Genomic DNA, 15621 nt, shown 5'->3' with positions numbered 1-15621 from the left:
GTAATATATTAATTAGAGATTATAAATATAAGAATTAAGAGGGAGATACTCTCACTGATCGCAATCAGTGTAGCATCATTGATTGATATAGTTATGAGTATAGCTAGATTATTCACTGAAGTGAATAATATGCTAATTTTGATTTAGAGATTAGGGAATAAGCGCGTGTACAATAGTAATTATTTTAATTCGCTTATCGATGATATGTAATTATTATCGATTGAGAAATGTGATTATTTTGAAAGGAATGGATAATGGTATTAAATAATTTTATTATATATATTATATTATATAAAAAGAACGTATATTTCTAATTACAACTTAAGTAAAAGGCTAAATTTAAAATTAGACGCTAATGCTTTAAACTCATGTATAATAGTACTTTTCTTATTTCAATTTATGTAACAAAGTGGAAAGTAAAACGTTTTTAAAATTTGCATATTATGAGATACAAATATACACGTCGATAAAAATCCATTTTTTCTTGATTTTTATCGTTATATCGATCTACTTAATTATAGATACAATAATTATTACTCAGACGTTATATAAATAAGCAAATATATAAATCTCCCAAAAAAAGAATCAGTTCAATAGCATTTCGGAGATAATACGCAAACTCGAGACATATATTCGCACGTGCTGCGTTTGCACTACCATATCGAAGAAATAATTTATAATCAATCACAATTACGTAATTGTCGAGACACGATGTTTTGTCTAAATATGATAATGTCTGCGTACTTTGAACGTATTGCCGCATATTTAGAACGCATCCGCTTGTCTACAAAGTTTTCATTGTAAAACTTCTCGCTAAACCGGATTCGGGAGAAAGATCAATCGTTTAAATGGGGAATCATTTTGGAGTTGCGAATTGGTAATTGTCCAATTAATTCATCATTATATTCGAATGACAAGTCGTTTGAGAACAATTTAGAAATAGGAAACGTATATTATTTTTTTTCTTTATCGAATTTTACAAATTAATGTTGCTATACTACATTATTATTATTAAAAAACAAGCATGATTGCGTTCGAACATGATAAAAGCAACGTACTGTGAACTAGTTATACTTTGGACCTTCGCAGTTTGAACGAAATCTCTCAGAGAAACTCTCCCAAGCATCTTAATTCATCAATTTTTCATTAAAGAATAGTAATACTTTTTAATGAGCGACTATAATGACTTTGGGATTTTTTAAATAAACTCGATTGTTATTCGCATACATGTCTTGATACCTTGATATCTTTATATCTTAACTGAGACAGTATCTTTTACTTCAAATCATGTTTAATCCTCGACAATTGCGTAACTTTCAATGACGTTCGATACAACGCGATATTGTATCACCGATAGTGATCTATTGTCTCGGAGGGAAACCTTCATTTTTCCCCCTTCTCTCTCTCTCTCTCTCTCTCTCTCTCTCTCTCTCTCTTTCTCTCTTGCTCTCGCTCTCTCTTGTTTTGCTTTATTTTGCTTGTTAATTAACTATTTTTTCTTGCGATTGCCGTGATTCGTCCGCTTACCCTTGTGAGATTTACTCACGTTTATACTGCGCTTCTCCATCACTGCGCCATTGTTGATTTGTCTGGATGATTTTGATTCTATTAAAAATATATAGATCTTTTGAGATGAATAGATTCAAGAGATCTGATTAATTTTTGCAATATGTCTATGAAAAACGCATGCAAAATGCATAACTGATGATGTACCTGAAGTCGTTGATGTTGAGATAAAACGTGCTTCGCCATTAATATTTGTCTTTAAGATTTTTCTTGAGACACATTCTAAACAATTAATCATTTCAATGTAATTAATTTGATTTATTTAATATGCGATTATATGCGACGTAAATAATCGCTATGACCAACACTAAATTTTCCGGCCGTCAGTTTTTCCCATTTATTACATTAGAGTATAACAAATTTAGTGTATAGCAATTATATGAATGTAATATGCGTATCGCTTAGAGCCCAACGCCATAAGTTTCAGTTCAAATTGTTTAAATTTTAGGAGTGTTATACAATTATAAGAAAGATATTTTATTCATTAATTTTTATTTATGGACATATTATATTATACTTCGTTAAATTTAATTCCACTGAATTTTGGAGACAAAAAGATCTTAAATAGTAAATTTACCAACGCGAACATACTTAACATAAAGAAAAGTATGGATTCTTTAAAAGAATTAGCACAATAAATTACAAATAATACATCGTTAGAAAATCCGGTCGCGTATCAAAATACATGGACATATATTAAAGAAATGTTTTTGCCATCGCGAACTGTATTCTTATCCAAAATTAAGATGTTTTTCAACAAAAACGCCAACGCGCTATCGATATATATTTTATACAAAATTGTAAGAGTCAAATCGGTTGTGCAACTGTAATCAGATCTATTTCATTTATAGTTATTTTAGTTATTTATATAGTTTATTCAAAATTTTCCAAGTAATTTGCATAAACGATCGATTAAATAAACACAACCGATGTACAGTATTTTTTCACATAAGTATTTTATGCCTGGAGGTAGTTACTTTCTAAAGCCAAGTCGTACAAAATTTACTTTAAACACAAACGATTTAGTTATTGCTTTTGATTGGTTTATGGATGTTGTATTTTACGATTGTGTTGAGAGGAAACAGGTAAAATAATTTAAATAATTTAACAACAAAGACATCATTTTTTAACGAAAACTCTTAAGTATGTCGAAAATTAATATTGCATATAATCGCATATAAAATAATATTGCATACAAAATAAAACTAATATCACATATATCGTAAATATAATAACATATATAAAATAAGCAGCCTCGTATAATGTAGATATGCTTGTTCCATATTTCACAATTTAATCGTTAATAACGTTAATAATTACTAATAATGTTAATAAGGCCTCACATCGATGCAATAACTCAATGTATTTACTTATCATATGTGCCATTGAATGATACTTCATCACAAGATAGAAAGCGATTTCAGCAATGCGAGAAAACGAAAAATTCAGGACGACGCAAATGAAGGCGAATGCACATGCAGCGGATGCACAAGCGTAGGTAAAAAAGGGATGTACGGTAGCTAGAGAGCTAATTGACAGATGGTAGCCATAAAAGATGCAGACGCGTTTAAAATCACTTACGTTCGGTGACTGACACCGATGACATCGAGCACTCCTTCGGCGCGTCGCTGTCTGAGCTGATCGGTGAGTAGAAGATCGGATCACCTTCCTGACTAGATCTGTCGGGCGTGTAACACTCTGGCGACTCGATGCGCTGCGAAGTCGCGAGGCGCTCTTCTACCTTATCGCGGCTCTCCTTGGCCGACGATCTCTAAATATGTTGAACAAGCACGTTGAACATTTACGTACTGCATGAAGAATAAACTGTCCCTAAAGCGCCATTAATGTTCTTCGATATAGACGTCGACGTACCGTTCCGCTCGTACCGCGCAAAAATTAATTTTTCGTATAAATATAAAAATTTGCAGTTTTAATTAATTTTGGTGCATTACTAGTGTTTCATTCCATTGGCGGAATTTATCAAAGAAACATCAAAGATATCGCGCGCCTACTTCGTTTGTGCGCTTATTCTTATTTGGAGCATACGTTGAGTAAAGGAGGCAGCCACACGTGTTGATAGACCAACTTCTCTTATTCCTTAATCTTCATAGAGACTATCCGAATGGGTATCTTTCGAAATGTTTACCTTCCCACAAACCGGCTCGATGAATTCTTGCTTGGGAGCCAATTCAGAAGTCTGTTCGGCTTTCAAAAATTGTTCGATGTCGTTCTTCAGATTCTTCTGGAACGCCTTATTAGCGTTCTGAATGTCGAGAATCTCCGTTGGAGACACGTTGCCGTCACTGTTTTCGACGTCATCATCGTTGCTTGTGTCGCTCGAAGAGTATTTGGTCGGCTGAAAAGACGATAGCAAAAGTGTGACCAGATAAATCTTCCCTATCGTGCAAAAGCACCATACATGTGCAATATCGGACTAAAAATATGAATGAAGCGAGCGGCGTATCGTTGAAGCCGCAGGCTATCTGTCGAAGAAGGGTCAAGTTACTGAGTTTTCTTCGAGTCCGTAATTGTCAATGTGAAATGCTGTTTAAATCAATCATGAATTTAATGACAGTATCCAGAATGAGGAAATAAACATGGAATATTAAACAAAAATGTGAAACCTGGTCACTCACGTCAAAATCCTCATCATCCTCGCTGTTCTCCAAAGCGAGTCGATCAATCTTCTCATTAAGAGTCTCCTCCTCCTCCTCCTCTTCTTCTTCCAATGCATTCGTTGAATCTTTTACTTCTGTAGAATCCTTTGATTCCGTTATTGGTTTTTCTTCCGATGTCATTGTTACCTTGAAAAAATTTTTTCTTTGTTTTATCGAATATTTTATTAATCTCAAAATATAATGAAAAGATTTGTTGAAAATAATACTTAAAAAAGTAATCGTGAAAACACTTAAATTTTCCATTTATGATCATCTTAAATATTTCTTTCTTAGGATTTTTAACAGCAGATAAACACAAAATTTGTCGAAAGATATCAATTTTTGAAATAAACAATTAGAAACACAAAGATGTGCGAACAAAAAGTTAATAAAAATACTTGGAAAAAAGATAGATTATAATATTTATAAAATTGTACAAAAAAACATACAATTGAACACATACGTGATTTACATTGGATAAGACCGACGGATACGTTTTACTTACTGAATCGGGATCGAGGATGCTACTAACGTGAATTTTAGTGGGCGGTGGTGACGGAGAGGATTTGGATGTATCCAAGCAGGATAGGCTTGACAAAGTCAGACGAATGGACCTGATCAGAGCCTTCTTGGCCTCGTTCATCGATAATTTCTTGTCCTACACGCACCACCGAGACTATTATCGTGCTAATTTTATTATCTTTCTGCAATTGTTGCATTCATTACATTTCATCGACAAAAAATACTCATCTTACCTTGCTCTCCTGTCTCTCTTTCCTTTTGTTCATCGCGGCGTTCAGATGTCTACGACTTAGCTGTACGAATTTTATCTGCCGAAAAATATGTCAAATGATAAAAAAAAACGGAAATAATTGAACACGAATAAAATAAAAGAGATGCTATTAAATAACACTTAATGAATTTTAAAACTGCTTTAGCAATATTTAATTTGATATTTAATTTGTGCGCGTGCGCGCGCGCGCGCGCGCGCGTGCGTGTGTGTAGTGCACAAACAGCAAAGAATATACTTAAAAATAATTAAGTTAAAACTTAATGTATGTAATTTATAATTTTTATGTCCATAAATTTTAATGTTTATAATTTTAAAGCATGTCGTTTTAATCGGGAAGATTTTATTTATCTGTGCCAATTTATTACTGAAACAAAATAAAATTTTTTGTAGCGGAAAAATCAAGGCACTATAAAACTTGTTTGTGCTTGCCTTTATTAATTTTTTTAAATTAATTTGATAACGTTACCACTATGAATCACGTAAAAATGGACGTACCATTCCACTCGGCGTGATTTGAGAGTAACCAAATATGAAAGCACCTATATTCACTGTCACTCTCATTACACGCAGCAGCACTAAGCTCGGCAGAAACAAAAGCCATGGCAATGGTCTCACGAGATGCGGTTTTCCCGAGTCTTTTCGATTTTCATCTAAAATATGGATTAAATTCAGTTGTCGAAAAAAAAAACTATTTTTCGTTCAAAACATACTTAAAATGGATTTAAAACCATTCGTAAATCGCACCTTCTCCATGTCTAGGTAAGCTCCATTCTGCACACTTTTCTACAGTCCATAGGAAATTATCCACGAGTTTCAGCATTGTCTGACCCAATCTGCTTTGTATCACGATTAATTGCAGCAATCTCAGTTCCATCCACGTATAATCTTTCTGTGATGTCTCGTCAATTGTCTAACGATACGAGAGAATAATAACTTGTTCAGTCATTCATTGGAATATTTTTACACATAAAATTTGGAATGCTTACTGTCTTTGACGAACTTGCCGTGGCCATGTTTATATCGGAAGTGAATAAATATCTACAATAATATTTAAAATAGTATAAATAAACTTATTCATATTAACTATCAATTTAATTTTAAAACGATAAAGTAAGACCGCGTCATCTTTCAAATGTTTTAATGTTTTAATGTTACATCATTTCATTAGTTTTGGTTTAATTATTTCGCTTTCACCATCTATGTAGAGGTTTAATAATGTTTACGGAAAATTTATGTAAAATGTAAATGTTTTGTGTAACACAAGATTTTGCAATGGATTTGAATAAATAATGTTTATACGGAGACAGTACGCTGATGACAGTCCGCGATCAGAGCACATGAATAAAATTTTCCCCCGTTGATTCTTAATGACTCAAGTTAAGTCCTAATGACTCAGAAATACAAAATAGACAATGAAGAAAGCGACGATGATAAATTATTATCGAGAAGGCACGACCTCGGCTTATCAGGGCGGAACGCCGAAAGAAATCCTATATTCTCGTCGCAAAACATAATATGCACACGATCACCGACATATCAATGTAGTGTTTCGCCGAAAAATATTTAGAAGTTATGTTTTATAGATTTTATCACGCAACATTAATTTAGGCACAGTTTTTCTTATATTCATATATATTTATGTATAAATGAAGTTACATTGATGATTTATACTGGCTTTCAACAATTTTTTTCAGAAAATTATATTTGATTAAAACAAAATTTGATATTTAATTTGTGCGCGTGCGCGCGTGTGTGTGTGTGTAGTGCAACAAACAGCAAAGAATATACTTAAAAATAATTAAGTTAAAACTTAATGTATGTAATTTATAATTTTTATGTCCATAAATTTTAATGTTTGTAATTTTAAAGCATGTCGTTTTAATCGGGAAGATTTTATTTATCTGTGCCAATTTATTACTGAAACAAAATAAAATTTTTTGTAAATTGATAGTTTACAAAAATAATTTTTGCTAATTATTTGCAATATGCTGTAATTTATCTCGATTTTATAAAATTGGACGCAGTCCACAATTTTTAAAAACCTCGTCAGAAATGCACATAACATAAATGTGTATGATATACAAGTAAAAATAATTTGCTGACCCAGCTTTATCAATGATATTTTTCCCACATTCGAAATTTTGTAATTTAATAGATAATGACAATTTAATGTAATTTTCCTCTCGTAAGTCAAACAGACGCTAGTTTAATGATACTGATAGGATATAATGAAATAAAGTATGTAATAAAATGTAATATGTCGCAACAAGTTAAAGCATTTAGGAAATTACGTATACGTTAAAACAAATAATATACTTAATTTGAATTCTGTATCTAGATATTAAATCTTTAACATAAATGATTATATATATGAATTAACAAATAGATATATAATGATTTAATGAATTGATTAATAGTTCAATTTTTTAATCACATAATCAATGTGATGTAGCATAACTTGAACTTTAGATTAGCGAAATCAATATTATTAACAGATTCGCGCAATTAAAATGTCTTGAAATTGTCCGCTCTATTTTTAATGCTTAGAGATATGATTTCAAGTAAAGTTTATAAATTAAAAAACAAGGGATTAATAATGTAACATTTCATATTAGTAGTTTTATTTAGTTATTTTTTGATTTCGGGAGTTTATAATTAAGCAGGTAATAGTTAATGTATATATCTTACGCAACTGTATGTTTACACTATATCAAATGATAATTAAGAGTTATGTCTGTGCGATGTTTAGTAAAAATCTAAGTCGACCACTATCATTTTACTCATTTATTTACACGAGTTCTCTCGTTATCGTAGCCACGATGTTTGTCTTTTTCGACTTTTATCGTGTTTTTGTTTCATACAGCAAATCGTCTTGACCGTCAAATCTTGTGCCTATCGGCACAATATAAAAAAAAGAAATAATTTTTTCGTTGAACACGTAATGAACATGTGTTTACACACACACATGATTAATTTAAAAAATATATGAAATTTTCAATATCCATATTATAGATATTATTTCAAACAGAGATTGATTGCTATATTATTATTGATTATATGTAATAGCGTATGTAATTGATTATTTTTTGAAATGTATCTTATTACGTTTCTTAAAAAAAAAAAATTATGTAAAAATAATTCAAGAGATAGTGAATATTTTATAAGCATCTTCTAAGATATTTGACCATCGATAAAAGTGATAAATTGCTTTACAAACGCATTACCAACTCAGAGAAACTCCTACGGCATAAATAAAAATAAAAATAATCTGCGGTCGCAAATCGTTTATTTCTTCTTTGTTGATAAATTAGCTTATTGGAATTTGTTTCGAAACATTATTCGACAAAACCTAATATACTTCTTTCTTTGTTGATTCTACAAGACAATTCGATCGAGTGTTTGGAATGTTTAGGTCAGAAAGGACAGAGTTTCAAATATCACATACACTGATTAGTACATAAATTTCCAATTGATTTTGGTGCTATTTATCTACAATGACAGAGTTTTATTAAATAATCGATCCCTTCAATTATATAAAAATTGGTACATATAATCTTTCTTTGCAATCTGTTTAAAGCATAGAATAGAGAACTTTTCTACTAGTTACCGATCAGATTCTTTGAGATTTCGAGATAAAGAATGATATTTATAATTTGCCTGTTTTTAAATTCTAACTTCAATTACCTTTCGGAAATACAAAAGCTAGATAGTGAACTCGTTCCTATTGTTGTTGACTGTCAATTTTTTCACGTTCACGTGCTGCAATGTTCTAGAATGATGTTCTTCGCAGTTGCTGTACTTCTGATGGATATTCAATCACGCGCGAACGAAGCCGATACTTTCGTGACTGCGAGATGTTGAGCGCGCAAACTGGGAAAGCAAGTTTCACGGACAGTAACGTAACGATTAAGAGCATGTAAACGGCGTCTTATATACAAGGGGCCACAACGATTTTTCGAATCCAGAGAAGAGAATCAAACCTGTGATGTATCTTTTCGCTGACTTGCACGCGAGTTAATTAGTAGAAAAGTCACATATGATGCATTTATAGAAAATGCAGTCTTATTCGCAGAGTTAAAAAAAACTTTAATTTAAATATCGTCTACTAGCAGAAAATATCGTAAAAATTTGTTTTATTTAATCTAATCTAAAAATTAATAATTTATTTTAAAAAATTTTGTATATATATATTTTTAAGTAAAAAATTTTTAAGAAATTTTTAAATATTCGTAAATATTTGAAAGCGCATTCTTGCAAACTTTAACCGAATTTCAAGATTTACAATTATTTCTATTATTTCCAATATACATCTTATAATCAATATATGAAAAAATTTTGTTACGTTTCTACATTAAAATTAATTTTTTTTACGATGGATAATTTATTTGACAGTTTTGTTTTTTATATTATATGTATTTATGTAATTTTACTAAATAATTACAAGATTATAACTTAGCATATTCAAGACTTTTCTCTCTTTCTCGTATAACCTCTCGTGAATTTACATTTAAAAAATTATAATTAAAAAGATATCAATATTCTTGATTTTCTTGTATCAAATATTTCGAAACATTTAAGGATTCGAAAACAATCCGCATTTTGGTCGATTTTATTAAACGTTTATTATATCGGCATTAAAATTTTTAATTTTGGAGCACATTTGCGTGCATATAGAGCAATGAACAGAACGCAAGCCAAACTGTATCCTTTTTTCTTGCTGGAATCTAATAAAGATGTAGAACGTAATGCAATTACATCTTAGACAATTATTTCATGATAATCGACGATTTTATAACGCATCTACAATGTTGATCTCAACGATCGAAACAAATAATATTGAAACGCACACACATGCCAAAACACGTAAGCGTTCACAAAACGTCTACATGTCGTAATTCTTTCGGTCGTTGTCCCTCTCATTCGTCTGCTCTCAATACGTATGATTTTACAAACTTTTTTTACGAAAGTGAGACAGTAGTATCGATAGTGCTTCTACGACATAATGAAGAAATTGTTTACGCTTACTAGATTCCGAGTATCTTATCGGAATCTCAAATTCACCGCGTTTTAAGGCCATTCTTATATCCCGAGAGACTGTCATGGAGATGCAAACATGATCGTTTATTTTTAAAAATCAATTTGTATGGGATAAACATTAATAGATGAATCTTTCAATATGAGTTCTAACTCTTTCACATCTTTGAAATTCAATAATCGAGTGCATAAGCGTACCGCGTTTTGTTTCGCACAATCTGTCTCCATGAAGCGCACACTGCCTAATTTACTGAAATCAAAATATCTGAGCTATACGCATGTGTTCGTATCCCTACAAATATGTAATAGCTTCTATGATAGATGCAGATAGAATGTTAAAGCGGAATTATTGAGATTTTAATTATTAACATTATCGAAATTTATCTCGCTGACGATGAAAACCTATTGCTTCACACGAAACACTGAGTGCATTGGTCATATTGCACATAGAAAACGAGTGAAACAAATTGAGCAGCTTTTAACCGAACTCCTCAATAAGACTAATATTTTAGATGATTTCAGAAGACAAATTTGTTGATGGGAGCTTCGTGATTCATTATTGATACAAACTTAATACATGTACAAACAGAACACTCACGCATTAAAAAAGTGTGTAGTTAACGTAAGTCGCTACGTAACAGTACGGATGCGGATAACATCAATAGGTATCGGTATCCATAAATTTTTGAGACAATTTGAGAGCCATTGATCTTCGGAATTCTACTCCCATTTTAACGCTATATAAGGAATTGTCATAATTTGTGATAGATTATTCTAGTTGATTTTTTTTCTCCAATTTCCTTCATTTTTTCTTTCCTTTCACGCACGCGTCAACGGCCAATAAAGAACAAGTTATTCAAGTGCACTACTCAACTTAAATCTATTTTAATGTCGTGCGAATCTTGATGAATTTGGTGAACTTTATTAACAAAACATACGTATCCGCTAAAAACTGTTGAATTTGCTCATGTAAAATAGCTTATATAATTAATTATGCAAGGGATAGTGATACTGGCTCGCAGGCATAGTAAACGCACTGAAACGCACTTGGATAATTTGCTGTTGTTCATTTCAGTTACATCCGTAAATAAAAAAAGGTTAATATTCCTCCTCGTCGTCGGGCGCAAGTCCATCGCCTTCCAATTCTTCAGGTGGTGCAAAGCCATCCTGAAAAGAAAAATAAATGGAGATATAACTTGAAGTTTATAAAAGATTCCAATTAGCAAATTTATTACATAAATTACCTCTGTTGCATAAAGGACTTCTAAAATTTTTTGTACAATAGGTGGAGGATCACCGCTATTGTCGCAATCTTGGCACATGACTTCTATGTCACGTAATTTTCCGAAATAGAAATCTCTCTCCTTTTCCAGACCTTCGACTGACATTTTCAGTTCAACCAACTAAAAGATTTCATTAATTTTGATTGAAAAACACAGAAAAAAATTTATTGCTAAAATATATGTTAAACAAAATATTGTATAATACCTGTGCACTGAGCTCTTCAATTTTTCCATTATCTCCACGGTTACCGACTGTGTTTTTAGATTGTGCACGGTACGATGGCTGAACTTTATTTACTGGATAAAGAAAATACATTGCATTAAAATATTATCTTAAAATAAAAAAAAAATAATTATTTGTACTTCTGTAATATAAATCAAAATAATTTTTTGTTGTATCTTGATTGTAACTTATGTAGAACAAAGCATCTGTATACAAATATATAAGCTATTTTGTAGCAAGCAAAAAATGCATGCAAAAATACAGCTCAAAATCATGCACAATGTGTGTATTTTACAATCACATTAAAATCTTACAGATATATATATATACACATACATACATACATACATACATACATACATATATATATATATATGTACATATAGATTTTTATTTTTATACATACATACATATATGTATATATATATATCTTTTTATTATGTAGTAAAAGAAAATTGTAAGACAAGTGCTCCTAAGAAATAAGAAATGATTCTCACTCGAACAGCACGCATATTCAAAATCGAAATATAAAAATGGCTTTAAAACATTTCATATCCAGATTTATAACATGATACTGTCCGTGTGTGGATCATTACATATTAATATGTATAATAATATAATGTATTAAGAAATTATGACAGTGACAATGATTATAAATTATTGTTAATACAAATGATTATCATGATGCTGAATTAATAGAAATGATAGTACTTGCATCGGAGTGAGGGAACAATATATTGTAACTATATATCTCATTCTAGGATTATATGTTCACTGAAATTCAATCTGTCTCAATATTTTTTTCTTCACATACTACAATAATCAGTATTAATGAAACTATCAGTCAAATGTAATCAGTGAACGACCTACTAGGAACACACACATAAACTTACTCTATACTTTCCTTCATATACCTCAGTATTAAAAAACATATACGGAGCTAGAGAAGCAAAATATAAGTAGTGAGAATTACAATTAAAAACAAAAAGAGATATTAAATTTCACCTAAAGTATTTGTACTATCTGCACGCATGGTAGATGGATGTCCCTCACCTAAAGGCAAATTTCATTTCATGTTATTGATAACGTATTATGCTATAACTGATAATTGAAATTCCCGTCGAAGTATTTAGCAATTGGGAAATATGTAAATTGAATTCCTATTACGGATCTCATAACATTACAGAATAATTTTTAAAAATAATTTAATCCTCCCTTACATTGATTCCATTTTATTTTGTAATATTTAGCTTGCCTTTTTGCAGTGTAAGATCAATTAGATTTTCAAACGTAATTTGATCAAAGGATAATCAAGCAACCAAGTCATTGATTAGTACAAAATCCGTGTTAACGTACAAGTTTTCAAATTGCATCTGTAAAGGAACTATTCTCTTTCGATATTATTAAATTTTTAATAGTGTTAAAACTCTATATATCTCATTCTAGGATTATATGTTCACTGAAATTCAATCTGTCTCAATATTTTTTTGCATCAAAGAGTAAAGTCATTAAGTAATGTACCAGTAGGACGAGGAGCCGATTTAGCTGAATTTACTGTGTCACGTGGGGAAGCACGTTTCATGTTAGAACCACCACGAGGTGCATTATTTCCGCCACTACCCATAGGTTCCCCTCCTCGCATAGCAAGCGCATCGTACGGCTCTGCTCCCGAGTAGTTTGCGTCAAAGAATTTCTTGAACCATTGTAAAAACTCAAAGTTGTCTTGGAACCTGCCTTTCACCAGCCTATCAATTGGCACAATCTGCAAAGGAGGAGCGAAAGACGTGTGCAACAAAAGAAAATTAAATTAAATATAAATGATTTCTAAATGAACACGGTTCTATATTAAAATCGATTTCAACATTAAAAAAATATTTCCTTACAGTATTAAAAATAAACAGAGATTTGGAATTCTTATCACGCTCTATAGTAAATAAATGTAAAAATAAATGAGGAAATATTTAACATCCTAATCTATATATTATATAACAGTACACATCAATGATTTACGTATGAATATATATGTACTTATTTCTACATCTTCTACAGATTAATTTGATTTCTGTTGGATCTTTTGTGGTGTGACAAATTAAAAAGTGCATATAATGTGAAGTATGTATATTTGCATATAATACTATAAAAATAGCTTATACCACGTTTATGCATATTTAAAATGAGATTTAAAATAACGTGACTGAAACAAATTATGAAATATGTTATTGTACTATAAATTGCATGTGCATGTGCATGTATGTGTTTTGTTTTTGGAAAATATTGTCTAAACATACAGCAGCATGCAAGAAGCGGCCGCGTAAAAAATCGAGACTGCAACAATATACCCTGCTGCCGCGGAACGATGTTACGTTGCTGTATGTGTCTTTGTTGCATTTGCAGCTGTTTCGTTTGTGGCGGCAAGGGTACCAATTGAGGATTCGACAAAGTGTGCGTTCCATCCACGCCAGAACCTAGCGGTATGCAGCCACGTGCTTCGTAAGCGTCATATTCACGTCCGTCGTAATTTGCATCAAAAAACTTTTTGAACCACTGTAGAAACTCAAAGTTATCTTGAAAGCGCCCTTTTATCAGCTTGTCCACTGGTATTACCTGGACCATTTTCACAGTCGTATCAGTACGCAATTTCAACCAGCCTCGCGCAAAATTTACGCTATTACACGTGGGACAATGCAATTTTTAGATCTTGAAGTAATGTTGCAGTTTCTACCACACAGTATCTTACCTCACAATAGTTTACTTTTTAATATCTGTCTAAAATCTTTATTCTTATGGATAAATCTTTTGCGCCATCTATTTACTGGCCTATATTCAGAATATGCTTAATGTGCTCTTATGTTATTCTCTTTGTTTTTTATATAACAAAAATAGAATAATAAACAGCATATTGACATCATTAGACACTTCTGAATATAGGCCTATATCCTTAAAGTAATTTGTCCGAGCTAGCTAGAGGAAAGAAGATAAAATAATTTGCTCGTACCTTATCCACGTTCATCTTTTTGAAGCCACCTTGGAGAATTTTGAAATTCTGTATATATTCATGTTCCAGATTAGTCTTGAACTTGACCCTTTTCAAAGGTACACTGCTTGGGAAGAGCATGTCCATAAATTGACAATAGACAGCTCCAGTGCAGAGTTCTTCGATCTTGGTGAACGAGGACTGTAGGCAGTCATTTACCCACGCAAGCATGTCGTGACGACTGAGATTGTCGGATGTCATATTTGTGGCGTACACGTTAACAGCCATGTTGCTCCGTTTGTTTCAACTGGAAGATATAGAATAACAGATTATGTATTGACATGTATTCGAGAAATGTTAGGATTCAATAACATGCATCGCGAGCGTAGCAACGCTCCACGATTAGTCGTGAACGGGAGATTTGGCCATCATGATTGTCATCGGATTCTAAAGAAGCCAAAGGAACGGTAAAATCAGCCGCGATTGCACCGCGACTCGGTATTGTCTACTAAATGAAGTCAACAGGCGGGATTTTGTGAACAATAAGTGAGGCTATTAGCACATTCGAAGATTCCCTCGTCACGTTTCTGGGCACGGTCGCGAGCCAATTATGGCTCAATCGAGCGATCGGACTCGAGATCTTGAGGCGGACAGCAGATTCTACTCGCTTTTTTTTGTACGAAACTGTCGCGGTCGACATATTCGGCATTCTTTATTCTCGTGCATCGTGATTTTGGTGCAAGAGACCGCCACTCGGGTGACCTCGCGCGATCGCTGCCGCCTCTGTGCGTCGATCCGCCCGTCATCCGGGGATGCGTACCTCGAAACGACGCCGTCCGAACCGGCCGCAAGTTCTATCTCCGTGCTCGACTTACCGAGGATCGCGAAAACACGAGCTAACACCGCACGGCACGGGAGTGGTTCACGGCACGCAGATGACAAATGTGCACTAGATCGTTCAAACACGCATACACAACGGAAACTCGTAACGGTTCCTTCGAGCGCGATTGGCCGGCGTGGCGGCACGGATCACATGAGAAAACGTAGATAGCTTAACTCCTGGCAGTCTGGCAGTAGCAGAGATTCCTCTC

The 15621-nt window shown here is 32.6% G+C and overlaps 2 protein-coding genes across 9 annotated transcripts; both read right to left on the bottom strand.

Moving 5' to 3' along the window:
* Window positions 1-282: 282 nt before the first annotated feature.
* Window positions 283-9258, bottom strand: LOC105837355 (serine/threonine-protein kinase rio2). Of its 3 annotated transcripts, none has more exons than XM_012682065.3 (11): window positions 8701-9258; window positions 6003-6054; window positions 5761-5926; window positions 5512-5666; window positions 4979-5053; window positions 4729-4881; window positions 4203-4370; window positions 3713-3922; window positions 3148-3337; window positions 1714-1788; window positions 283-1605 (listed from the first exon to the last, which is right to left on the bottom strand). In XM_012682065.3, exons 2-11 carry the CDS (start codon window positions 6027-6029, stop codon window positions 1490-1492), a joined length of 1335 nt encoding a protein of 444 aa, XP_012537519.1. In that variant the 5' UTR covers window positions 6030-6054; window positions 8701-9258; the 3' UTR covers window positions 283-1489. The 3 variants fall into 3 exon arrangements, with proteins under 3 accessions (XP_012537519.1, XP_012537520.1, XP_012537521.1); XM_012682066.3 differs by having other exon boundaries at window positions 4756-4881; XM_012682067.3 differs by lacking the exon at window positions 4729-4881.
* Window positions 9259-9619: 361 nt separating this feature from the next.
* LOC105837352 (microtubule-associated protein RP/EB family member 1) lies at window positions 9620-15552 on the bottom strand. Of its 6 annotated transcripts, none has more exons than XM_012682056.2 (7): window positions 15406-15552; window positions 14552-14837; window positions 13078-13318; window positions 12562-12609; window positions 11539-11630; window positions 11295-11453; window positions 9620-11217 (listed from the first exon to the last, which is right to left on the bottom strand). In XM_012682056.2, exons 2-7 carry the CDS (start codon window positions 14816-14818, stop codon window positions 11149-11151), a joined length of 876 nt encoding a protein of 291 aa, XP_012537510.1. In that variant the 5' UTR covers window positions 14819-14837; window positions 15406-15552; the 3' UTR covers window positions 9620-11148. The 6 variants fall into 6 exon arrangements, with proteins under 6 accessions (XP_012537510.1, XP_012537511.1, XP_028046431.1 ...); XM_012682057.3 differs by having other exon boundaries at window positions 15351-15490; XM_028190630.2 differs by lacking the exon at window positions 15406-15552 and adding an exon at window positions 15093-15301.
* Between the last annotated feature and the right edge of the window lie 69 nt (window positions 15553-15621).

Source organism: Monomorium pharaonis, chromosome 6, assembly GCF_013373865.1.
Source record: "Monomorium pharaonis isolate MP-MQ-018 chromosome 6, ASM1337386v2, whole genome shotgun sequence".
Lineage (NCBI taxonomy): Eukaryota > Metazoa > Arthropoda > Insecta > Hymenoptera > Formicidae > Monomorium > Monomorium pharaonis.
This window is presented reverse-complemented; position numbering and strand designations above follow the sequence as displayed.

Bases quoted from the DNA above. Each gene is read 5' to 3' on its own strand.
- LOC105837352 (XM_012682056.2), bottom strand. From the start codon at position 14,818: ATGGCTGTTAACGTGTACGCCACAAATATGACATCCGACAATCTCAGT. The intron at 11,454-11,538 runs GTATTATACAAT...GAAATCTTTTAG, and splicing joins TTGAAGAGCTCAGTGCACAG to TTGGTTGAACTGAAAATGTC. The intron at 11,218-11,294 runs GTAATTTATGTA...TTTTCTTTTCAG, and splicing joins AAGTCCTTTATGCAACAGAG to GATGGCTTTGCACCACCTGA.
- LOC105837355 (XM_012682065.3), bottom strand. From the start codon at position 6,029: ATGGCCACGGCAAGTTCGTCAAAGACA. The intron at 5,054-5,511 runs GTACGTCCATTT...ATTTTTCGGCAG, and splicing joins AAATCACGCCGAGTGGAATG to ATAAAATTCGTACAGCTAAG. The intron at 1,789-3,147 runs GTAAGTGATTTT...TTAATTGTTTAG, and splicing joins ATCGGTGTCAGTCACCGAAC to AATGTGTCTCAAGAAAAATC.